The sequence below is a fragment of the Aptenodytes patagonicus genome, chromosome 15 (genome assembly GCF_965638725.1).
Source record: "Aptenodytes patagonicus chromosome 15, bAptPat1.pri.cur, whole genome shotgun sequence".
Taxonomy (NCBI): Eukaryota; Metazoa; Chordata; class Aves; order Sphenisciformes; family Spheniscidae; genus Aptenodytes; species Aptenodytes patagonicus.
The window spans coordinates 7,859,831-7,886,890 of NC_134963.1; the positions used below are offsets into that span (position 1 = coordinate 7,859,831).

General features: G+C 36.1%; 1 protein-coding gene across 4 annotated transcripts in view; it reads right to left on the reverse strand.

Annotated features, from left to right (window-relative positions):
• Nucleotides 1-27,060, reverse strand: part of HECTD4 (HECT domain E3 ubiquitin protein ligase 4) — a 79,846-nt gene that overhangs the window by 41,811 nt on the left and 10,975 nt on the right. For 2 of the 4 annotated variants that reach the window (XM_076352974.1, XM_076352971.1), the window contains exons 2-22: nt 24,474-24,991; nt 21,729-21,818; nt 21,244-21,374; nt 19,200-19,308; nt 18,414-18,552; nt 17,297-17,467; nt 15,820-16,012; nt 14,280-14,441; nt 14,075-14,188; nt 11,993-12,133; nt 11,378-11,610; nt 10,835-10,980; nt 8,666-8,736; nt 7,885-7,990; nt 7,157-7,277; nt 6,266-6,394; nt 4,940-5,064; nt 3,719-3,872; nt 3,317-3,417; nt 2,038-2,236; nt 430-549 (exon numbers count right to left, since the gene is read on the reverse strand). In XM_076352974.1, the coding sequence (XP_076209089.1) occupies nt 430-549; nt 2,038-2,236; nt 3,317-3,417; nt 3,719-3,872; nt 4,940-5,064; nt 6,266-6,394; nt 7,157-7,277; nt 7,885-7,990; nt 8,666-8,736; nt 10,835-10,980; nt 11,378-11,610; nt 11,993-12,133; nt 14,075-14,188; nt 14,280-14,441; nt 15,820-16,012; nt 17,297-17,467; nt 18,414-18,552; nt 19,200-19,308; nt 21,244-21,374; nt 21,729-21,818; nt 24,474-24,991 (3,273 nt within the window). Of the gene's footprint in view, nt 1-429; nt 577-2,037; nt 2,237-3,316; nt 3,418-3,718; nt 3,873-4,939; nt 5,065-6,265; nt 6,395-7,156; nt 7,278-7,884; nt 7,991-8,665; nt 8,737-10,834; nt 10,981-11,377; nt 11,611-11,992; nt 12,134-14,074; nt 14,189-14,279; nt 14,442-15,819; nt 16,013-17,296; nt 17,468-18,413; nt 18,553-19,199; nt 19,309-21,243; nt 21,375-21,728; nt 21,819-24,473; nt 24,992-27,060 lie in introns of all 4 variants that reach the window. The other 2 variants (XM_076352975.1, XM_076352973.1) reach the window with 2 other exon arrangements.

Consider the following 27,060-nt stretch of genomic DNA (forward strand, 5'->3'; position numbering starts at 1 on the left):
AAATGGTTGGAAAGTTGCTACATTTACTACTTGTTATATTTGTGGGTTATGTCAAAAAAAATGCAGTCATGCCCACAGACCTTAAGAAAATACGCACAGCCTCAGACTGTGCAAGAATTTCTCCTAGGAAGATATGTTTATGAGAACCGTAGTGCCATTAGAGACTCCAGGACTGAAACATACCGATAATGAATTCCAGTAAGACATAATAAAACAAGATAAGCTCAAAGAGAAGCATCACACACAACATACAGTTGAGTTTAAAGTTACTCCCCAAGGATATAACAGCCCACTTAAAAAGTGATCTCATAATGGGTAACCGTACACTTAAAAGATTGGACTTCATTGCTATAAGGGTTAAAATGGACTCAACATGGTTTCCAAAGGGGATTTTTCTACGTGAAATATTGTTGGATTATAATACTGTACCTTTACTAAGTCTTTCGGCCAACCAGTTCCTAAGACACTACGGCTGCCATATCCCAGTGTATTGCCTCCATACTCAGCAACCTTCCTACTGTTTGTGTTAGGACCAGCATAGATCACCAACTTCAAAACATAAAATACACTGTTAGACTGTAAGAGAAAAACAAGAAAATCTAATAATAATAATAATACTTAGCACTTACACCGCGCTTTATATTTTCAAAGCGCTTTATCAACATTAACAAGTCCTCACAACAGCCCTGTGAGGTGAGTAGGCAAGTATTATTATCCCCATTTTACAGATGGGGAAACTGAGGCAGAGAGGAAATTGAGTGACTTGCCCCTGAGGTCACACAGCAAGTCAGCAGCGGAACTGGGAGCTGAAGTCAGGAGAAATCCTAACTTCCAGTCCTCATGCTGAGCTAACTAGAACATACCGCCTCTCTACTAATAAATGGATTGATCCCACTCCCATCAAAGTTGTTATTTTGTCAGTGACTTCAGTGGGAACATGACAAGCCCTGAAGTTTTCTGGAGGAGTTTAACCCGTAATGGGTGACATTAATATTAAAGACGCTTATAAATAACTAATGGGAGCAAGTAACACAGGACTTGCATTATGTCGAAGAATATATGGCAATAATTAGTAAGCAGCACAAGTAGCTCTCTGCTTATACAAAGTAAATAAGTGCTATTAGTTGTGTTCTTGAAATTGAAAATACTTGTTCATATTAATCCATCTAAACAAGCCATTTATCATCAGGGCTAAAAAAAGTAACCTTTCCAGTTCTGCCCAGTTTAAACAAACTGTGCTGATCTACAAAGTAGGCAGCTAGATTAAAACTTGAGAAATAAGGAAAACTGAGCAACAGCAAAAATGAGGAGGAAGTAAAACTTTTGACAATCTGAGCCATCATGAAATGAACTTAAAAAAAATGGAAGAGTTGGTATGAATATCGGGGGGGGGGGACGGACAACAAACACAAAAACCCCACCAAAACAAGGCTCCCCATGCCCAAACCCCACACCTCTGGAGCCTACTATATTTCTCCTATTTCATAACTACCATGACTTCTGACATCTTTTGAGGAAAATTCCAAATTACAGAGCCTAACTCTTAACAAAAGATCCTCATAACTGATAGGTTTTAAACATTGAAACAATCACTGGATATTATGTTCTGAAACGATACACAAGAGGAATTAAGCATATACTCTTTTTGGATTGTTTCTTCAAAAATAATAGAAATTAAACATGAACAATTTCTCTTCATCTTCCTGCCCTTTCACATCAACAACTCTTTGTACACTTTCTATCATTTAGCTAAGTCTAGTCTTAAGATGAAACTCAAGAATTCCTTTGAAAAGCTATTCACACTTGTGCCATATAAGAAATAACCTCTCTGCATCCCTGTACTTTACAGCCTTGAAGTAAGTAGACTGACATTACAGTGTACACTAATAAGTTTCTATCAATAAAAACCTCCTGCATTATCCTGATCACTGGAAATCAGGTGCCATGAAAGACAAGGGGCAGAAAAGATGAAAATGAGAACTGCTGCTGATGGAAATATGTACAAAAGAAAGAATTTCTGAATTGGCCCTTGCTTACCTTATCGTAATCATATTGCGAAGAGCATCTGTTGTCAAATCTAAGATATAAACAGCGGGCTCCTGGAATATGTACAGTTTCTTTAAATTTATAGTTATCCCTGACGGGATGAACTGTTTCTACAGTCTTCCCAGCAGCCCAGGGAGCAGGGATCTTCAAACCCGTAAGAAAACCTGGTTCTTCTTTCTCTTCCAGCATTCTGAAATTAGAGTGAAAAATTAGTCCTAACATTCAACGCACAGATTTCTACTATATATTCAGACATCAAGCTGTAAAGTACTTAAAATCATCTCTCAGTATTGATACATAGCGACACAAAGTATTGATTCCTCCTTTTAGGCATATCTGTATTGAGGGAACATGCAGAAACTTAAATAGCATGAATTCTCTACATTAGAAATAAGTATGTCAATCTCTAACCTGTAAAATTTGAATATTTTCCCTATGCTTTCCAATTTCCAAATTATGGTAAACAATCTAAGTAGCACCATAAAAAAGTAAATGGTACTATATATGGATGTTAACACACGATTAGTATCATAAAAAAAAAACCACCTTCGCTCCTGGGACAGCACCCAAAACTGATTATACTGTCATAGAACAACATGCCTAATATTTCACTGAAGCTTATAGTTTGGAGGAGGATTGACAGAGTTTTCACACAGTATATTACACATTATCACAAGTTGTTTAATACTACAAGTTCTGCAACACTGCAAATAAATAAAAAATGCTTATCATAGGTAATTTAGCTGCGTGTTTCTGTTTCTAAGCAGAAGCTGTAAAACTTTGAGCTGAGACACAAGATTTAAATACAGGACTTAAAACCATCGGAAAGATATTAAATGGTTTCATTTACATAGAGAAATACAACAATTTTAATACTGTATCTCATGCTGCCAGAGCAATTTACATTTTTCTCATGATGGTCTTCCTTAGCCTAATTTATTGTGAGAGGAACATTTAGAATTAATTCCTAATGCTTGAGGTGAGGGGAAAAAAACAAAACAAACTATACCCTGTGCAACCAACCTGAAGATATTAATAATTTAATTCTATATGCAAAAAAAATTTTAGAACTAATTGCCTTTTGTAAAGCCTTATATATCTCTAAGACAGCCTTACAAACCATTACAGCTTTGCCTTAAAAAACAAAAACAACCCAAAAAACCAAAACCCAAACCTGCTGCTTTAAGATTTATCCCACAGCAATGGTCAAATGAACATTACAGCTAAAATATTTCATCCCATGAAAAGACCCAAATGTGAAGAAAATCACCTCTCATCAGGTAACAGCTTCCCTTTCTGTTCTGATGCACCACTGGGGGAACTGTTCAGTTCTGAGAAAACTGGAGACTGAGTTTTAAGCAGCAGTGCAGTCTGTGGCACAAAACAGAGTGTTAGAAACATGCAAACAGTAAATAATTTTAAGATCTCATTATTGAAATATATTAACAATCACACTGTACGTTGTTACTGATAATAAATCATTACTTAGTAGCTGTCGTACCAAGTCAAATTTAATATTCAGCATTATCAGCTTTTGTAGCCGTTGAGCAATTTTTAAACTATGATCTGTGGATCACTTACTGCAGAAAGTTGACCAAGATCTACAACATTTTAGAACATGCATGCCACATCTTTTTTACTTTGTAGACAGCTGCTGACACAAAGACCATACCTGACTTGTGTAAAGAACCAGCTGCACCAGCTGAGGCATCAAGGCATCAGCCATAGTTAGAGTTTGCAAATTTGGATGCATCAGAGATGTCAGCAGGACAGGAAGCAGATGACCAAGCATAGTAGCCTTCGTAATTTGCTCCAGGCCTTTTAACCTGTAAAGAGAGTCAAGGTTTACACAGTAACAACTATTTTCATATAGTATCACTACTATTTTTAGTCATATGTTTAATCTTGTAACAGACTGCGTAAGTAGGCAATTCAAAATTCAGCAGAGAGCATTTGCATTATATTTTAAAAAAACAACCAAAAACTTAGTATTTCGAAAACATTACAAATTCTCCAAATTTTGTCCTAGTCTTTGCTGTCAATTCTTAGTAAACAATGATAGACCAGAAGACAGCAAATCAAGAGTTTAATAATTACTTAGAAAATGATAAGCTCCCATGGGCATGGGATGAAAGTCCGCATCAAACACAGATGTATTTGTTCAGTATGTACATCAAGCTGCTAGCACACGTAGCTCAAAGTACTTTAAAAGAATCTGTTATCTATAAAAATATATTTGAGCATGAAACCCATCTGAAAACATCTCAAAGGAATTGTGTATTGTCAATAAACAAAACTAATCTTGCAGGCACAGAAAAGCATAGAAACCAAAACCTGAAACACAACTGGGAGAGGGAGGTATTTGTTTAACTAGAGAAAAGGTTCACAGCTTTTGTTTACATCCCATTCCCAACGTCTATTTTTAAGTGGAGGGGAGACAGGGAAGGGCAAGGTGACACTATCTGATGAAACATGCAGGATATTATAACAACGTCCAAGACTTGTCACGGATAAAATATCTAGTGCAGCTACTAGAGATGTAATAGTCAGGAATTTAAAAATAAAGAAATTGCCCTAGCTTATAGGAATATTCCCAGCTGACTAACAACAGTTTGTTTCCAGTTACTCTGCTCATAAATACCATTGTAACTGACTAAAACCTTACCAATTTGAAGACTTTCTACAGATTATCAGGCTAGTAGTACTGACACGGACAGTCAAGATTCTAAATTCTTCAAAAGAGAAGTGCTAAGCAAATGCTATAGTAAGAAACAGTACCTATACATTCAAAGCTCAAGTATGAAGTTATGACATAAAGAACAAGTAATGCTGTTTGTACAGTAAGCCACAAAAAGCAAGAGTTTTCAAGTTAACATACTCATACTTGTCTTACCTTTGCTCTCTGTCAGAAATGTCACTGTTTATTAGTGCTGTAGTGACTTGTTGCAGCATTTCTAAGACTTCATCACATCCTGTCAGAATTTGCGTAGCAAGAGACAAAATGCTGGTCTTTAGCTCCTAGGTACAAGAAGAGTTATAGGATACTTAAATTCTTAGAGAATACAAAAAAAGGACAACAGAACAAAACAATGGATTTCCAAATTAAAATAATGATAATGTGACCTGGCAGGCCTGCAGCAGTAGATTCATCCAAGACTTAAATTTGATTAATGCTAAGCCCCAAAGTGCTGGGAGAAACTAGGTGCATATTTTACAGGATGCACATCCAGTTTCTAGAGGGAAGGAATCCCCAAGTCCAGCACAGGAGAGAGAGCTGTTAGCCAGCCAAGGTACAGCATTGGTGACAGAATGTCCTAGCAGGTATGAGGATCACTGTAGAGAGAGAAACTGAACAATGAAAACATGGGTGAATAGTGAGACAAGAGAAGTACAATATTTAGCATTTACTCAATGAGCCTGAACAAATAACTTTCAGCTGCAGCAGATTACAAGCACACAAAGTCTCAAAGAGTAGCAGACAAAACCAGCTTAACAAACAATACTACAAGTTCAAAAGTCAATACCGTTATGGAAGAATTGTTGCTGTTACAGAAACTACTATGACAAGACAGTCTGCATGCTAGGACAAACCTGGCTTCTATGAGTCCATTCAAGACTATTCCAGCAGTAATATGAAATGACACCATTTTAGTAAACCTTATACCAATGAAACAACCACTGTCTGCAAACCTTGTCCTCTAACAGTTTCCTTGTCACAAACAGCATTCATGCTATTTTAGACAACAGATGTAGGTGGTTCTACATAAGCTTTATAAGTCACAACTGCAAAAAAGCAGAAGCCAGGTAAGGCAAATGAGAAAACCCTTTCCTATTTAAATCTGAAAAATATTTTTTCAAAGACCACCTAGGTGATTTGGAGAAGAGAAGCTGGCAGGGTCATGTGTCCAGAAAGGATTCCTGGCAGATGAATTTTCTTACTAGCACATATTAATTGAAATACATTTTAAACCTCGTTATATGTATATTTAGAAAGGGAAGTGTCTGCTCTCACTGACAATACAGAACCCAAGCTGGAATACTCAACACAAAACAATTTCAGACTTTAGCTGGAGAACAGGAAAAAACTGTCTACAGTAATTTAACTATATCAAGAGGAAAAGAACCAACAAAACAGTGTAAGTAGAATGCACTGCAGAAGCAAGGGGTGTCACAGGAACAGACTGTAGAGAGCCATACTAGAATAAAACTTGGTGTTTACCTGTACCTTCAATGTCTCTCCCTGCAAGGAGCTGTCACTGTCATCATTTTCATCAGGTTTAATCAAAATAGTGTTACTGAGGAGGTGGTTCTGTACAGCCATCAGATACCGCAAACACGAAGAGGCAGCCTTTAACATAAATAAGTACACTTTACATTATCTAAACCCTTTAATCAACCTGATTCAGGCAATCCTTGTACTTTTGAAATATAAAAGAGGAAAAAAGTTGAGGGAGAGGACAAGCAAAAGCAAAAAATAATTTCCCTTGAACAGAATTGTTTTTTGCTGATTTAACGCAAGCTTGTTAATACATATTTAAGAGAAGAAACTGGTTGGAAAACACTGAATTTTGTGAAATAACTTGCAAAACATATAAAGAAGCAGACTTCCTGTCCCCTCCCCAGTGTTTGCATACAAGCTCACCTGCCTTTGCCATCGCCAGATCAGGGAGCTGATCCTGCTGAAAGCATCTATGCATACTTTTACCATTAAATAATGTCAACTTTCACTCATTTTTGTCTGTAAATGATAATCCTTTCTGCTTGTATGAATCATTATACACGACTGTAGAGCTTATTTTGTTTCTTAAGTTGTTGTAATGCTTTGAACATTGAGATACACAAACTTCTTTTAAATTGAAACAGCTACCAGAGCAATTGGAAAATATATCCACATATAAACCTGTTTTAGCATTATTGTACGATTTACTTCGCTGTAAGAAATTGTTTCTTCCTTCCTTGCACAGCATAAACAAGAGACATTCTTTTCCTGTATTTGTTAAGACACACAACTATAAAAGTTTCACCTCTATATATTCAGTGAAGATGATGGATTTAAGGAGGAAAAGAAGCCAAAAGCAAATATACTTTTATCAAAATACATTTTACTTACAGGCACAGTTGAAAGAAGCCTTTGAAAATCATCTTTAGATACAGTTTGGCACTTGGTGATTAAGACACAAGATTCTCGGACAACAATCTTGAGAATGTAGTGCAATAGCTCATCATTTAGTCTTCAAAAAACGCAAGAGATGTAAGATGTTAATAGTCTAATTATTGTGTATTTTGTATAGCTCATCTCAAAAGTTTCTGCAGGCTGTGTCAAATTATGTGAAACCACAACAAATATTTGTTCAACTTCAGAGATTCAGACACAAAGAAAACCAAGCCTGAAACTATTAGCAACAATCAATGCAACAGATTACCAGTGATTTCCTGCACTGCGCTGATATAAAAAAAGACTCCTCCCAACTTGAACAGGTACTTGAGATTGGCAGTGTTACTGCTGAAAAGTCACCTAACAGTGATATGGAGAGCAATGTCATAATATCGTACTTATTAATTACCATCCACATTTACCATATACATGGTAAGTAGCAGGGAATCCAAAACTAAGTCTGTGTACACAAGTCTCCGTACTTTCCCCTAAAATGTCAAACCTCTCTCTCCCTTGTCCTAATTAAATCCTACCCACTACAGACACAAAGATAGCATTTTATGTCACACTGCCAGTAAGATAACAAGCAATTTCAGCAGAATTTTATTTAAGTTTACCTAAAGCAAATAACAGAAACATACATTATAAATGGGGAGGAGGGGGAGCATACTGTTGCATTTTACCTATAATGATCATCATCTTCACTTCCAAATCTGTTGTTCTGAAGCTGTTCAGCTAAATTAGTCAGGATAACGTCGCGAAGTTGAGAGAGACCACTATTTCTCTCTCCTAAAATGGAATGCAAAAAAATTTTTGCAAAACAGCATTTTACAGAATTAATTCATTTTTATTTCCTCAGATATCTTGCTTAATATATGCTACTTCTCAGAAATTACTATATTTACAGTGTAACCCAATTCCCTGTTGATATTACAGACTATTAAAACTTATTCTGCACATAGCACTGTTAAATTCCAAAGACTTTGATGCATGAACACGTTTCCATGAAGTAACAAATTACTGTGCATCAGCTGCTTCTAAGTCCAGAGTCCCATTTCATGGTGAATGCAAGTAGATTATTATTCTTTCACTAAGGACTAAAATTACCTCTGGTAACTGTGTAATTGCCATGGGTAACACTAACTGCTAACTAGGTGTTCTAAAACACAACCTGGGCAAGAAACATTACTAATAGTGACAAAAAAGAACTTTAATCCTTTTCAAACAGCTGCCTGACTGAGACAAATTTTCTTTTTCTACACCTAACGTATGCTTGACCATGTAGCCATTCAGAAGGAAGGTTCAGAATTTGAAGCATTCCGTAATTTCCTACAATAGGATGGGTTTAAAGCAGACTAGTGCTCAATTTTCTGAACTGTACTCCCTTCCAGAGGTTGAGAAGTATTTTCACTTTGTTTTCAATTAGAAAAAACACACTCTCACACGTCAATAAGACATTCTCACCTTCAGTTAAGACCAATTTCAATAAATTATTGATTTCTGCTTCTCCGGGATACAGGATATTTAAACCAGAGCTAAAGAAAAAAATAAAACCATGTATTACTTAACATATTTAAAAGTGAACAAAATCATTTCAATGGACATGTGAAAAATGGCATCACAGAATCTCAGCTTAGTATCTGATGTAACATTTAGAATGACTATGTAACAGCTTCTTCCAACTTAGAAAGGTATCCTCCATATTTTAACATTTATATCAGTCATAAAATAAGCAGCTACTTTCTCCAGAAACCTCTTGTGATCAGCTATATTTTATTGTTTAGGTCCCAAAGCTTCTTCAAGAGCTATTCGCTTCCCTTTGAGAAACTCTGCATTAATCACTTGTATATATGACAGCGCAATCATTTTTTCAAGAAACAGACAGATGTCAGGAAAAAAATGGATGATGGCTTAGAGAACCACTCAAAACTCTGGTGATGGGGTAAGAGCTGTGGTTTATCTGTGACAGGAACAATGGAAAATGCAAGAGACGGTAATCAAGAAGTCACTACTGTTAAAGTTTTATACTTATTAAAGACTGGCCCCTTATAGAAGTCTTAGTTTCAGTTAAGCAGAAGATTCTAGAACTAGCATTTTGGAAACAACACAGCTATGCATAAATACTCCCTGTGGAGATATTTTTCCCCTCTAACTTGTGACGAACTTTGTCCTTTCTACACGAATTACCACATCAAGATAGAAAATCACAATAACTTAAAAGGAGTACTTCGTGACTATCTGAAGTGTTGAAACTATTACGCAGACTTTTTCTTCTTTTCTTTTTCCCTTTTCTTTTTAAATAACACTCTCACTGAAAAGAAAACTGGTACGTTTATCAGCTTCACACTGAGAGCAGATTATTGCAGCTTCCCTCCCTCTGGCTCATGCTGACCAACTTGTGATGCAAACATCAGGAAAAGTTACATTGGAAACTAAGTTTGAGGTTTCCATTGGTATCAGAATCCCCCAATGAGAAAACAGGAGGAAAGAGGTATTACCTAATCCCCACCTCTGATTTTTTTTTTACAAGTCATTGGAGGATATAGGGTTAAACAAGGGAAAAATGCAGCAGCTGTCCATACAGGTGACAGGATACACTTTTCCCTGTCAAAAAGCAAGACCCTGAAAATGATAGATAATCATACTAAAGATACGCTATTCTCCTTCGCTCACTTAGAGTTGCATAAAGCCACTGAAATTTGGAATGTCGTGATTCACACAAAAAAATGCAGGTTGATCTTCAGAAGATTTTGTTCTCAACCTTTGGAGCTAAGTATTTGTACTTAGGACATTTGAGACAGCATTCCTTGTCCTTGAGATTTACATTATCTCGTTTTCGTGACACACAATCACACTTTTTGCTCGCTTCCCTGTACTTAGTCATTCTGCTATTTTGACAAGCCGGAGAAAGGAAATTACACAGCATCAGGTTCAAGAGATGCAGTAACAAATATGATGTGGAGCTAAACAGGATGGTTGCTTTAAGTGTTTGCTGACCTGGTGTACCAGCCCAGAGACATAATGCCCACCCTTCTACCAAAACAGATTCCTGTTTTCTAAACATAAACCTGGCTTGCTCAAGACAATCTTACTACCATGCCCGTATTTTTCCCTGGGCCTTCAGTCTTACAGCATTCCTCAAGCATTATTCATTCTGCTTCCCCTTACATTCCTTCTGTTCAGGAGAATTTCAGTATTGTGGCTTGAAACACTGGTATAACAGCTGACAACATTAGCTTTGCCTATTCCGGAACACCAATAAACTATATAAGCTAAATACGGAAGTCATTCTAGCCATCACTGAAATGCAGAAAACTTTGCTTGAATTTAGCAGCTATATTATAATAAACATTAAAAAAAAAACCTAAAGAAAGCCAATAAAAAGCAACAAATGAAAAGAAGTATGGAAAGTAATTACTATCTGTTATTTCACTGTCATCATGACAAACACATTGTATTTCCCTTCTTCCACAGATATAAACCGTAATAATTTTATCATACTATGTTGACATAAATTTTAATTTTAAATTAATATGATAAACTGCTGAATACAATTTGAATGTTCATCCGTTACAACATTTTCAAATAATCTAAAATCTAAGTTAAGTTTCATTTGACAAAACAGATATTTACCTAATAGCTAGACAAACCTCCTTCTGAATTTCACAGCAAATCTGATCCCTTGGTGCCATCAGTAACTGCCAAAGTAATAGACCAGACCTTCTAACAATATCTCTGTTTCTTTCGGTTTGTGGGCTGAAGAAAAATTTAAAAACCACCTAAGAAAAATTAAACACAACAATATTAAAGACTTAAACATTGTTCACATTAACTTTTTCTGCAGTCAGTTTCTCAAACTATTTGTCTAGGTCACTAGAAATCTGAGAGTCAGAAACTGACTTCAGATCAAAAAAAAAGATAAAAGAAAGAAGGAAGGAAATAACCTCTCTGGATTTTATTTTAATCTGTAAAGGTGACAATTACACTTACATTTAAATTAGGACTCTTAAATGGGTGTATAAGATACTGCAAAGCCACTGCTAAGTCAAATCTCCATTAAATTGAATGCAATGGAGAAAAAAAAACCCTAATAAGATCAAGTGGTTGCCTGTATTCTAAAGCAACTTTTTTTGGGGGGGGCGTTTATTGTGAAGTACATTTAAGATGTCCTTGTACCTGAAAGACAACAAGGATGCAGCGTATTATACAAGTATCTCCATTCACCATAGCTTTTTCCATAATGTCACAAATACTGCTGAGATTATGTGCTTCAATTGGATGTTGCTTGCCCAAAAAATTTGTTATGGGAAGATTGTTGCTGGCTGCAAGCAGGTTGAGTTGGTGGATACACATGGCACCAACATGGTGCAGTAACTGGTTAATAACCTCATTTGTGGTTGTTGCATCCCCTAGAAGAAGAAAAGCAGTTCAAATGCTGTCTACAAACACAGACTATAGCATTAGCATTTGCTTCTAAAATGCAATATATCATCATCATCATCATCTCCTCTAATTTCAGGAGACCTGCCCACATGATAAACAAAAGAACTACCCACATCACTTTCTTAATGTGCTAAAGGTAGCAAGAATCTGGAAACTTCCAAACGCGTCTCGCTTTTTCCTTTCTTAAAGCAAAGATAAACCATGACCAATATTTATAAATAACTTTTCAAGAATGAACTCAACTTTTAATAGAAAGTTTCAGAAGGTAGTTTCCGTATATTTATTCCATGATAATCGCAAATTTCACTTCCACTTTGTATAAAATGCTGACTTATAGGTTTACCTCACCTTTGGGCTCTGTAATGACATGACTCACTCCCAGTCTCTGACAGACACAGTGGAATGCCTGGTTCCCGGGATTACACCACTGATCAATATAATCATTGGAGCATGTCCATATCATGTTATTCATAGTATCATAACAGGCACCTAAGAAAAGGAAAATATTTTGCACATCAAATTTTAGAATGTTTGTTAGAAAACCAGACTAAAGTATTTTTATAGCAGATATAAAACCAAAATTATTTGCTTTGAAAGTTCTCTGTCATGTGACAGCAATTTAGTAACAATGCATTGGAATGAAAAACATTAAAAGGAGATTTCTTAACAAAGGAATGAAGTAAATGCATGTCCCTTTTGATGTTTCAAGTAAATGTACAACAGCATCCATTTCAGGTAAATACTCCCGTGCTCGTTATTTATAAGTACATATCAAATCTCATTCCTCCACAAACTTATCACACACTGGCACAGTACATAAACCAAAAATAGTTGAGTCTGGCATCAGATACTAGTAACTTCTAGAAAAAGTAGAGGGGGGGAAAGTTTCAAATTTATTTTACTACAGCTATTGACAATTAAGCACCTTAGAACTTGTTTTAAAGGTCTTGTGGTAAAAACATAATAGCTTTAATAAAACTGACAGTTTGCACGGTGCAACTGTTAAAAAAATTTGAAGCTTAGAGACTTATCTCCTGAAAACCTTAAAGCCTACAAACACAAGCAGGTCCAAAACAGTAAAAGGAAAGGGATGAGTGGATTATAGATACGACTGTTCTATTTACCATAGAGAGGCATTTACCATACTTTAAAAGTTCAAAAATAGCCTATTTGTCTACATGTTTCAAATGACTGAGGTAAATCTCCAGTAACAGCATCTAATAGGTTAACATACAATTATACCTATCCATGCATCCTAGCATTTAGAATATTATTTAAAACTATTTATCTCAAACATTTTTAAGAAATACATTCTTTCTTAGGCAATATAAAAACACCGTTTATTAAAATGCTAGCAATGATATACAGTGTTTAAGTAGCATGGACACTGTTCAAAAGATTATTTTACTATACCAAGCAGGTTAAAAAAAAAAAAGTCCTGAAGAAAACACTCATGAAGGTTCAGTCAAAGCAATAGGGAAATCGGAAATACCTACAACGTCTTTCCAGCTGTCCTGGTTTTGGCTGGGATAGAGTTAATTTTCTTCCTAGTAGCCGGTACAGTGCTGCATTTTGGATTTAGTATGAGAACAATGTTGATAACACACCGATGTTTTAGTTGTTGCTGAGCAGTGCTTACACTAGTCAAGGACTTCTCAGCTTCCCATGCTCTACCGACTGAGAAGGCTGGAGGTGCACAAGAAGCCGGGAGGGGGCACAGCCAGGACAGCTGACCCCAACTGGCCAGAGGGACATTCCGTACCATGGGACGTCATGCTCAGTACATAAACTGGGGAAAGCTGGCCGGGGGGGGCCGCTGCTCGGGGAGCGGCTGGGCATCGGTCAGTGGGTGGTGAGCAACTGCATTGTGCATCACTTGCTTTGTATATTCTTCTTATTATTACTATTATTATTAGGATTTTATTTTATTTCAATTATTAAACTGTTTTTATCTCAGCCCACGAGTTTTCTCACTTTTACTTTTCCGATTCTCTCCCCCATCCCACCAGGGGGAAGTGAGCGAGCAGCTGTGTGGTGCTCAGTTGCCAACTGAGGTTAAACCACGACACCAGCTAAGATGCATTTATGTATTTTCAAATATAGAGATAAGATACTCAGAACTTTTTAGCACCTTACAGCATAAGCAGCGTATAAAAAAATCAGACTTCTTTCAGGATTCTTTTCTGCTACAGAAAATACTTTTCTTGAGCTTGTATGCAGCTGAAACTGCAAAAGCAAGATACTGGAAATTCCTTCAGGGAATTCTGAACTTTCAAAAATGTTAAATTTACAAAATTTCATGGTAGACACAAAACCCCACCAACTGCAGAGTTGCTTACTGCAAATTAAAATCCAGACAGATTATTTAGAATCTAAGGGTTGGATATGTCCAGTTCTGATATATTCTCAGAAAAGAGATCTACTTCTTACCAAGTCCTGGAACTAGAGCACCACGTCCAAGCGAACTTCCTGCAGCATCAATGAGATCTGCTCGGCTTGTGAACTGCCCATCCGAAATATTGAACACCAAGCTTGAAGCAAGAACTACATAGAAAAAAGTCTCCAATAAATTTCTGAGAAATTTATTGTATTTCAGAAAACCAAGGACTTAAAATCTGCCACAAATCTGACTTACTTTTTAAAGATGACAAAGCACTTGTTCCTCCAAAGAGTGAGCGTGTTGCAGAACTGCCTGATCCACCTGGGGGTGGGACCAACATCACCAAGTACGTTCCACATGTGTATATCGGAGTCTTCCTTAACATTTTCAGTGGCAGCCCACAGCTAGTGTTTGCAGCTGAAATATTAAACAGAAAAATATAACACAAACATCTATTTCTTCATAACATTAAAAACTCGTAAGAACAAGCAGCAAACAAGGTAGATTTCTATTTAGGTCTTCAAATAAATCAATATGGAAATTCATTTAAGCTACATTTTGCAGCATTCAGAAGTTGGTTTAAGAAGTTGTATATAGGGATGGCCTCATAATCCCAAACATTCAGCATCAAACCCCAGAAGGATACAAACACTTTCACAGGTTATTGAAGAGGAAAAAAAAAAAAAAAAAAAAAAAGAAAAGCGAGAAAGCGCGCTCTCTGGTTTCCAAACCAGAAAAATTAGGAGCCTAAAATTTAAGTATGAACAACACTGTTTTAGAATTGTATGGTGATAAACATATTGAAAGCAGTATCTTAGAGCCAAATAATCTTTCAACATAAAGAGATCATTTGAGATTCACTACGCATTTACTATTTTAAGTTCTCCTGCTCCACATGAAATGTATACAGTCATAATGATGTAGCTCCTGCCACAGCTGATCAACACTTTTCTGAGCACTGACTACAGAATTATCCAAGAATAACCACCTACTCTTCTTCTTCTGTAGCTCTCTAGTTGTTAACTAGCAAAACACAGCCTTTAAAATAGCTCTTCAAGCTAACTCTTTGCCAGTTTTCCTGTAAGCTTATCTATTTCCTGTATAATTTATTTTTATAGAAATACCTTTAATTATTTAAAATTGAAGAAAGGAAACTCATGTACATATGAAGGAAGAAGAGAAGTAATTCAGAATAAACTGAATAAAATCTTATCTTAAGACAAATCTCACAAAGCTCCAGCTCATCCTGAAAGCCATCAATGCTGTTCATTCAAGATTCCCTAACTTGGGTAGTTTCAGCAAGCCCATAAAAGAATACCCAAACGTTGTGCAAATTGCCTCAAAAAAGCAAAATTACCTCCAATTTATAATACTCAACTTACTTGTGAAACAATAGTTTCATTTTCTAAACTGCAGCCCATTTTTACATAACAATTAGAAGCCCAGTTGAACTGCCAGCAGAGAAATGCAATTATCAGTTTGATCAAATATGGCATAAACCCGGCCTATAACTGAATACATGGGGGGGGGGGGGGGGGGGAAGAGTGCTACAAGTATTCCTCCCGTTTTTTATTCTTAAACTTTTCTCACAATCAATGCTTAATTTAGCAAAGGAACTTGTAATTCAAGCATTAAGCAAATACTGCATATATATTTCAAACACTTATTTTGGAAAAAAGAAGCACACTTTTTCTTTTACGTGTCCCAAGAGGTTAGTAATTACTAGAACTGATACTGTATGTGTTAAGAAATAAACCATGAAAAGTTACTGGGACTCAGTAAAACCTCTTCTGACCTGCTTGGTCCTCTTTCAATGTATTGGAGATCGTAGAGCCAGTGAGAGCAGCCAATGTTGCTGATGGGGAGGCTCTATACCTAGACAACCTACTCAGAAGCATCTCATTTATACTCTTTGCAGATTCACCCTCTTTTCTCATTAATATAATTCGTTCCTGTAGAGGATTTGCTATACATACGCCATTTTCAACCTATTAAAATGGAGAAAAAAATACTTTTAGATACTGAAATCCGTAGGAGACAGACTACCTTAACTGAACAGTAAAACTGCACAATACAATATATCAAGTAGGGATACAAACTTAAACTTGAACCCTGCTGGCAGAATTTCTTACAAAAAAGTGTTATAAAAGCTAGACAGGTGAGTATTTGTTTTGTTTATGACTTTTGGTTCAATATAGTATCTTCTATTTTTTCTGTCCTCAAAGACAGAACTGCTTGTCATAACCTTAAGTTTATTTATGACACTCTACTTCAAAATACTTAACCTCCCTGTATTCTTAATGACATTTCACCGGCAAGTTTTGTAAAGAGAGGTCTTCAAATAATTTGCCAGCCAAAAAGTGTAAGCAATTATTTTCTTAGACCATAATCTTCAGGGGATGTGTTAGTAAAGAATGCATCTCTTAATGAAGATAAGATTTGATTGACAGCATTAGGCATTTTCCGTAAGTTGTACTACTATAGCCTACCGCTTCTAGCTCCATCATCCCAGTAAGTACAGCTGTTGCACAGCAACTGCTGAGCAGATACACAGACACTGCGCCCAAAGTACTCCATCAAAGCTAAATCCTCGTACAATTTCAATTATCAACACTAGACATCTATGAGTTGCTGTAAGCTCTGCTATATAAATGAATAAAATTTTAGACTGAGGTGCTTCATTGTCAAATTAAAATACACGCACAAATGCAAGTGTATATATGTATATATACACATATATACATACGTACATACGAGCCATTGAGAGAAAAGGGAGTTAAACTACTGATACATTTCTCTAGACTTAATATTTTGAAACGCATTTGGTTTTACACTAAAACCAATGATTGTTATACTACATAAAAAACATTTTAGGCTATAAAATGCAGTGTAGACAAAACAATTGTATTTGTAACTTGTGGGACCTGATTGGCTTTTAACACAATGAAGCAGGTCCACAGTAAACAATGCTTTAAATCCTAATACACTGAATTACTGTCCCAGCATAAAACTTAATTGCAATAAAATACGTTTTATGTTACACGACAATTCATACTGCTGGAGCATGATAGTCGTATGTCCTCTGAAGATAGAATTGAACAGTACACATTCTGTTCTGTTAAAAGTTAATTCGTAAACACATTACAAACAGCTATTCAGATTACACATATCAATAGTCAAACCTAATACGTTGATTTGAAAATGCTGATATTTAATTAAGCAGTAGTCATGCTACCAACTCCAGAGTCATAGAAAACACATAATTTGCTTACTATAAGTTCAAAAATATCCATAAAAACAGAGTGGCCTTTTGGTGTTTTTTCATTGAGGCTTGCAGGAGACCAAATCCAGTAGAAATATGTACCATCTGAAGAAAGATGCACGGTAGTCATAGTACTGCCAACTGGGAAGTGATTTACTGGCATTGGGATTATTTGACATACCTACGAGAAGGAGAGCATCTTAACAGTTCTTATTTTGAAGTCTGTTCTTTGAGTCTTAACACTGTACTTAAAAATATATAAATAAATAAATTAAGATGGAGTGCAGTTAGTCCATAAGAGGCTTATTATTGGACATAATAGTACTATTACATTTATTTGTTATGAAGAGCTACTCTATAATGTTTGCCAAATGGATCTACTGCATACAAAACAGCTTATATATCTAAACATTTAACATACCTAAAAATAAAAGGATCATCTCTCTAATGATTGAGAGCATACCCACAGTACCATAAGGAAAATATATAGACTTTCTGCAACTTCTCTGAAACATTACTTGAAACTTTGGAAGAAAATGGGAATCCAAACTTTCTCAGTTTCAGGAAACACGCTGGACATAAATGTACATATCCATCCTTAAAACCACGGCAGGAAAAAACCCAAAGTAAACAAACTATCCATTTTTACAAAGGACGACAGTTATTTATCTATAAAACACAATTAGATCAGAAACAATACCTGATTTTTGTTACAGTAGAAGAACAATGAGCTGTTCAGGAAGATTATGTTTTCAGTTTAAGTCAAAGTCCATTTTGCTATTGTTTGGTTGTTTTATAATGTGACCATACTATTAGTCTAGCTCTTACAATACTATCATAATATAGTGCAGTGTAAGTCTGTATATGCATATACATATGTGTATATGCACACATATATACACATACACACACATAAGACACAGAAACAGAGTAATATCGATAATATAACTTACAACTTCTATCATGCAATGCTTTCAACGAGGGTTTATAAAAAGCCAGTTTCACAAAGTAAAAAGAAGCAGCTTCAAGGACAAAACTAATTAAAGTTAGAAATGACTGTGATTAATTAAGAACGTTTTCTTACTCTACTATAACTCTGCAATGAACATCCTAGCTGTTCCTTTTACCTGAAGGGTATGCTGATCCACAACCTGGAAAAGGGAGTGAGGCTTATTATCAAAAGAGACGGGCCGATGAAGAAGTTTGCTGTTGCCAAAAGCAACCCACCCAGTCTCCAGCTCCTCATTACGGCAGTACACAAAACCTCTGGCAAAAAAGCAGTATATTAAAACTCTTTAAAACTCGGTGCTATTTTTTGTTTTTTTAAGAAAAACTCACAACCACATTCTTGAACTTTGAACTTAACTCCAAGTCAGCATAAGGCGGCAATTTCTGCTGCAAGACTTAAAGCATAAGAAGCCTCATGGCTTGCAAGCAATAAAGCAGCAGGAAGATGCAGTGAGTCACATCTGCACTAATCAATTATATAATGTATTTTTTTTCTAATTAGGTCATTCTTATAAATTCAGCAATTGTACAACTATAAATAAGAAGGTCACAAAACTAGTCTACAGTATATGCCTCTCAGCAAAGAAAAAACCAACTTACTATACGTTAAAAAATAAAATAAAATCTAAAATACTAGCTATTCTGCTAGTATACCTCTTTGCAGGAGGTTGGACTAGATGGCCTCCAGAGGTCCCTTTCAACCTGAATTATTCTACGATTCTAGAGAAAAACATACTCAAGAAGAATTTCAGATGAGAAAACCAAAACATTAAAATAGCATTTAATGAAAATGCATAATATGTTCTAATCTTGTTACACCTAACATCTACGAGTGGTTTACCAAAACAGTAACTTTTTTTTTTTAAACAGATCTGCAGAACAGCAAATAGTCAACTGTCACTTACCGCAAAGTACCATGTAATCCAGATCCTAATTTGCTTATTCCTCTGCCCACTGAATTAGTTGTATAAAGATAGAGCCCATCTGCTGCAAGACAGCGCCCTAAGTCTGCATCTGAATTAGGAAGAAAGAATAGAGCAGAGACCTCCTCTGTAACATACAAAACTGGAAATTCTCCATGGTCATTACACTTCTGTAGTAGCTACCACAGCAACTGAAAACCAACAGATGCTCATGACAGGTCATTACTGACAGGTCAGAACCATTTTTTTTTTAATACTGAATTTATTACTCGGTGTTCTAAGAGCTACTGTAACATAGTCAAAGTCCATTCTTTTTACAGTAGTTTCTTTACATTTCTTTCAAGCCACACCCAACCACGTTTAGGAACACAGGACTATTCAACCGAACTCATTTCAAGTGGAAAATCCCTTTACTTAAATATAAACCAACTTGAGTATTTGCTATTAAATGCCTTCAGAATGACATAAAGGAGCAGAAGACCATTCTCTTCTGTTTTTGCAACAGGTAATGCTGTTCAGAACTCGGAACTGGCAGCAAGATAAAATACAAGCAAGGCTTATGACCATGCAAGCTTTCTGCTCAGGACCACTGATATCTGTTTGTGGGGAAGGAATAATCTAATATGGAGCACTGATCTAATTGCTGGTACAACTCTGTGCTTCTCTTAAAGCTAGTAAGCAGACCCTTCCACCTCTGAACACTGTTAAATTAAGACAAAATGTATTTCAAACATAGCTTTGTCACTCACAAAGTAGTAATTATTAACAATCAAGATGGACACACAAAGCAAAGCCTTGTAACAGGGATGTCAATAAACCAGTCCAGTCAACCTATTTAAGTTCACAGAATCTGAACAGTCAGCTAGGGAAAGGAAAAAAAAAAAAACAAACAACAGTCACTCTCATAGCAAGAAAGCCTCTTCAAAATATAGATGTCTTCATTAAATTTGCAGATAGCCTAAAATGACAACTCAGGTTTGTAAATTCCTATGGCTTGCATTAAACTTAATGAGACGTCATCAAAGCTTGAACTAATATTTCTAAAGCAATATGAACTCTCATTTAGTGCAAAAATAGTAAGCAAACAAAGCAGTAAAAACTGAGAATTAATTCAGGGAAATACAGGAGAACGCATTAAAAAACCATACAAAACAGAGTCAACAAACAAAAGTAGAATAGGAAAAGGGGGAAAAAAGCAATGAACTTGTACTTCTAAAAATAAACTTGCTCTGCCAATGATAGCTACTGAATACAGTGATACTGCACAGGACAAAAAAAATTATGCTTACTGAAAGACTAACCAGTGGATAATATCCAATCTCAGTTTGACCTCTCTGCAAAATTCCTACTGCAGTCAGGGAGGGTCACTGTATCTACTGCTTTTGACGGTTTCCTACAACCTGATTACTAGACAATTTAAAATAGCATCTGATCTTCAGCAACCGAAAAGCAATGCTTTTCTGAACACCATTATGTTGGATTTAAAAAAAAATTACATTCCATACTATCATTAACACACCAGACTTAAGATTTAGCCTCTTAATTTTAATATAAAACAGGATAATTTTTTTCTGGCTGATCCCCAAATCAACTTTAAAAAAGCAAACAAGTCATTTACATATCTAGTTAGATTAACTTAATGAGAATAAGAATAATGTCATACCTGACAAGCCAAACAGCATAAACAATTTAGTACTCCTGTAAATTAGGTCCATGTTTTCAAAACTTCAGTTTTGAATGTACAGACTGAGACAACAAAGTGCCCAGACAGTTGCTGCCCTCCCCCTCTGATTATATGTCAGGCTTCGAGACACTCCTATGATGCCCAGTTCTCTCTCCAGATGGTCCTTCTAAACCCTCCAGCTTTCAGTTATTTGATATGTACTGTACTTGCTTTTACATTACTTCCAACAGAAAAGGAGAAATCTTTTCCAAATCTAAAGCTTTACATTAATTTTTAAACAATTACCACCACTAAAAGCATCTTGTCCTCCCCTGTAATATTGACAGTCATGAAATAATTCACCTTTATTTTCACTGCTGGAACTACTGTTGGCATCAGGTGCAGGTAACATGTCTTCAAAGCCCCAAGACACTATATGCTTTCCTCCAAGCAAACAAGAGGGTGATCCAGGTCCTCCCTCCAAAAGCAACAACCTTTAAGCAGAAAATAAAATAAGATGCATACAGAACAGTGGTAGCAAAAAATAGCTAAACCAAAATGTATCTTCATCTTAACTTTTAAGTAATTATTCTGTTAGAGTTCATAAGCCACTTAAAGGAATCATCAATAATTAAAAAAATAAAACCACCCCAAAAACAACTAGTAGATCCTTTTAGATTTGACTTTCTAATGTCTTCCTTCCGCAATTAACTAAATTTCAATCTTTCCTAGAGCTTTCAATAACTCTAAAGCCTTTTAATCACATTTAAAGACATTTATCTGTAAATGCACTTCTACATCAGCTCTGAAAATGTGTAAGTACTACAATTAGAAAAGTCACTACAAACCTGTATAATACATCAGCCACAGGCAAGGATCCTAGGTCAGTCTGTTTCTGTAATAGATGCACTGTATGAACAAAGGTTTTCAGCGACCCTCTAAAAGGATAAGAAAAACATGAATTGAAGATGTCTATTGAAACAAGACTGAATGCACACAGACAACAGCATCTACGTAGAATATAACATCCAGTAGCATAAAGACAGAATATCCAAGATATGTCATCAAGCTTCTTTTCTAATTTGCATTTCTTTTCTGGATGATTTTCATTCTTTTGTGGAGGAAGTGAAAAGAGGAAGAGAGGGTAACATAAAGGAAGAATGCTGGCAAACCTCCAGTCTAAATCACGCTATCTTTTTGGAAGAGGATGAAGAACCATGCAGGTAGGGACATCAGCAACCATGGGCTGTGTCATAAACAACATGTATAGTAAAGGCAACCTAGGCACATGATAAAATACCTCAATCTCGCATCTATTACAGACAACTACTTTCAATATTTCTTGTAGCTGATTAATCATATTTAGATCTTCAAATACAGTCTGCAGGTCTTCCTGGGGCTGAGCCAAAGTATTAGTAAGAGCTGCTGCAGACATAGCTAGAGATGGCTTTCTTGACTAAAATAGAAGAGACCATATTAATTAATTTATTATCAAGATTTTCATTACTTTTGCTTCCAAACACAAATTTGGAAGCTTTTCCTCTTCTGAAGTGATGCATTTAAATGTATATAAGGACTATATACTTCTGAAAACAAAATTAAACTGAAGTAGAAGCTGTTTCTAATCTTGCCTAAAAGTGTGTTGCTTTAAAATTTTATTGTGGTATTTACAAACATATGGAGTTTGCAACTCTAATTATAATTCTTGTTCATTCATAAGTTGAATACTTTTTTTGGAGAACCTATGAAAACTGTATGTTAATATAGTGGAACACACCTGTTTTTTGTAGAAATAAAGAGACATAGAGCTCTAAAAATGTATTTTACAGTTTCTCTTTTAAAGGTCAGGGTATTAGGAAGAAGTAACTTTCTGAAAGACGTGGTGGCTTTATTTCCAGGCATAATAGCCTAGCTAAATAAAAGAATCCTGACTGCATCTTAGGCATGACAGTAGTCAGTTATGAATCGATTTCTTCAGAAGCATGACTGATCAATTGAAGAGATCCTTTCCATACACGCTACTGAATGTAGCACATTGTCACACATGGTCAGTCTTAGCTCCTTAACTTTCCTCCTCCACACCCCAAACCCTGTTTTCCCCACTGTCATTTTCAGCTGTATGCTTTCACTGATAAACCTCAGCTTGGAGAAAATTGACATTGAATACTTCAAAGCACCTCAATTATTTAAAGCAATATTTATCCTGTTGTTTTATTCTTAGTAATATGAAGCACCCAAGATTGCAACTAGGAATCTCAATAATAGTCTCATTTTGAAGGCTTTTTCTTCATAATGGTACCCAACACGACTTACATATTTAAAGGAAAAATGCAAGGCTTTCATAGGTGAACAAAGCACATCAGAATATTACAACTCTGTAAACAATGCAAGTCAGATTTGCAAAGAAAATATAAGATCAACCTTCATTTCAAAAGCTGTATTTGAAATTTAGCTCTTTTACAAATTCAGCTACAAAAGAACATCCTATACTTCCTGAAAATTGACATCTGGAAAAAAATAAATGAGATCGTGTTTATCAAATCCAATTTATCTGAGCTATGTTCAAGTACATTACCTTTTAGATAAGGCAGTTGTCAGTGTAGAAGAGTTTGCCAAATACAGTTGATTTCTCATTGACTTCATTAGAACAAGTACACTAGAAATTAAGTGTCTTTCATTTGAATAAACCTTTTTCTAAAGCAAGTCATGACATCTCCTAAGAACTTCAACATCTTAAATCAGGGAGAAACTTGACAGACAAGGCTGCAATCTGAGAAACGTTAAAGCCAAGATTTTCAGAAGGCTATTAGTGACTTTAGACCCACGTTCACATGGCTTTGCAGAAGTTAAGTTTTGTATACTACTCCCCCTCTCCCCAAGCCCCATCCCCTAAAAAGATTAAGTTTTTCCTAAAAGCTACTATGGCCACTTTGTCCTCAGTCACCTGATGCCATGCTAAACCCATGCAGGGCACCAGATAGTTCAACGTACACTGGTTGAACTCTGCACTGGCAACAAAATGAAAAAATGCCTCCAGATGTTTCACAGGCAACACTGAAATCTGAAACGAATTGCCCAGAAACTTGGCAGTAATGCTTTCTACAGCTAAATGAAGGTGCGTAAGTGTCATGGTTTAACCTTCAGGATTAAAGGGGCAGTACAAAGGGAAAAGTGAGACAACTTTCCTCCACGATAAACACATTAACTCTATCCCTGACGAAACCAGGACAATAAGCTACAGGATTAAAGGGGCAGTACAAAGGGAAAAGTGAGACAACTTTCCTCCATGATAAACACATTTGGAACCATTCCTAGAACAGGATGCTTCCAGTACAAGCAGCAATATGCACAAGAGACATTTCTAACCTAGATCCTTCTGTTTTTACATATGCTAAATACATGCAAAAAATAAATACTTAGCTTATCAGTTTCACCCTTTCCAAACCAATATTTAAATATTAGAAAGAAACAGACTAGTGTAAACCAGAAATTAGTATCAACAGTGTGGTCACATCATTTTTGATTCTTATGATTAAATATAAACACTTACTACCAATATCAACCGCAACATGTCATTTCAGTAGTTTCCTTACCTTGCACAAGCCAAGGCAACTAGGGCAGCAGCAGCATTTTCTTTTTGCTTGTATGGAATCTGTTGGCCCGAAGCAGAAGTGTCTTCCAGCCAGGAGCACAGCAAAGACTCTATCCCATTAAGACAGTCAGCTGGTTCCTTAGTCAAACTCAAAGGCTGGCAGTCTCGAAGGCAATTCAATAGCACCTCAGCAGTTATGTTACAGAGAGAAGGGTCTGTTCTACTTTGAGACTGAATGAGGGGAAATACCAACAGAAGCCCCATTCGTGAAGTAAACGGTGCCTGTTCAGGCTGCTGTAACAAGCCTTGACGCTTGAGCAAGGCCAGCGCTTCCTCATCCCCCGAGCTCTCCCGGTCATGCTGCTCCTCCAAGGCTAGCTGGCGCTGGGCGTTCCAGAGTCCACGCAAAGCATTTAGTCGGTACTCCAGCAGTCGAGCATAAGCATTGCTCTGGTTTCCACACACAGATCGTAAGCGCTCAGCCAGCTCTGTCGGATTCTTGGTCTCAAATGTTAGTATCTGAAAGGAAGGAAAAAGTTGGTATTTATATAGGTTTTCTTTTTCTTAAGGGGAAAAAAAAAATGCCTGTAGTATGATTTCTAGATCAGCTGTCCTCTACAACAGATTGTGGGATTTTTTTTTAAATTTCTGGGCACGAATAAAGTTACATTGGAGGCCAAAGAGCATGCAAGTGGTATGGAGTCTGTTATTGTTGACTCAGCATTGCCACAGAAGCCTGAGCTTGGGGGTTGCTGACAGAGATTTTTAAACTTTCAATATGATGTTAAAACAACAATAATATAGACTGTAAAGAAAAATACATACAAAATAGTATCTTTGAAAATAAAGTCTCGCCTCCCCTGGAGCATTTTTTTTGTAATCAAGGCAATTTTGCTAAGAACTTCAAAAGGACTGAGGGAGTGGAAGGTCCCAGGGGCTGAGTTTAGAGCCTTTCTATAGAAACTAATAGGTCAACAATATTTTGTAATAAAAATGTGTATGTTCTAGCTTTAGAGCTTTTCAAACAAACAAACAAACCAACCAGTTCTCTAAAATGAATCAAGAGTCTTACTACATGCTGTCCCTCCCCTGTTTTCTTCCCTCCTCAATTTTATCATATTGCACTTAGCTACATCCTTCTCAAAATATTTCCAGTTCCTGCCATAGTTTAAAAACCTAAAGTCTCATCATCATTATTTCAGACAGAAGAAAGAGGCCTTTTTGGCACTTCTAATTAAAATTAGAGACAGAGCTGAACAACAGAAAACGAGTAAACCATGACAGAAAGAAACATATTTATGGGTTAGTACCCAGCCCAGTACTTCAAAGAACTCAGAATTTTAAGTAATTTACAGACAAACATTTACAAAGTTTTCTCCCTACAGCATACAACAATAGCTGAGATCAGCAAAGTCACTTCAGCTATGGCAACCTCAAGGAAAGCAATGAGCCAAACATTTTCTGATACTTTGGATCCAGTGTCCAAAGGGATTCTGCCTGCATGCCACTCTGCCTCATCTCATCCACCCCCAAACACACTCTCTTTGTCCCTTCTTTATGCTGTAAAGCTGTCCTTCCCTCATTTAATTAAAAAAAAAAAAAGGGAAGGGCAATGTAAGAGATTAAGAGATGCAATGGGTAATTTCATACAGGGTTGTTTGTTTTGTTTTTTTTTAATTGTAGGCAGTAGTCATACAGAATATGAAATAGACGTTTATGTCTAATTGTAGAATTTTGAACAGCTTGATAAAACGCTTCAGGACAAATCACATCTGCCATTTCTACAAACACCCTTACTAAAGTCAATGAAACAGCTTTTCAGTAGAACACTCATCATCAGAGTCATGAAAAGTTCACTTTAAAGTAATTCACATAATAATTACACTTGAATAGATGTTAGTATTGAGTTTCTTAAAAATAATGAACCTCTTAATTTCTTCAAAGAGATTAAGAATGTTAATCCCTAAACCACATATTATACATTTAAAATAACTACCTCATGTTAATTTGTGTGTTCTATTGTCTCAAAAAATAAGTTTGTTTCCTGTTATGGATGCAATCACTTTCTAAAGCAGTTTGCTTTTGACTTTCCTGAACTAAACTAAATACATGATGGACCCTCAACTAAGCAATAACAAGCTGCAGAAATGGAGGAAAAAGAATTAATGTTTTCACCTTGAGAGTTAAATGCTGAAGAAAATAGGTCTATGGTCTTTGGCTACGCTAATAATAAAGACACTACAAAAGACAAGTTGTGGTATGCTTAGTTGGCTTTCCCTTTTAGATTATACTTCCATGGGGGTGGCGAGGGGCGGGAGTGTCTTCTCCCCTTCCCGTAAACATAGTAGAACCCTACAATCCATCCCAGATAATATTTCAAAAAGTTGCACCCACCTAAATTATATCACTATGTTAATTCACAAGCTTTGTGCAACCTCATGTGGACCTTGAACCAAATCTGTACCCAGTATGTAATAACAAGCAAAAGGTTTAAATATTCAAATCTTCAAACACATGAGAATTGCTTTATTTCAGCCAAATTGCAAACGCAACCAAAGACCGAGTTCCAATTGCAACTGATGAATGTT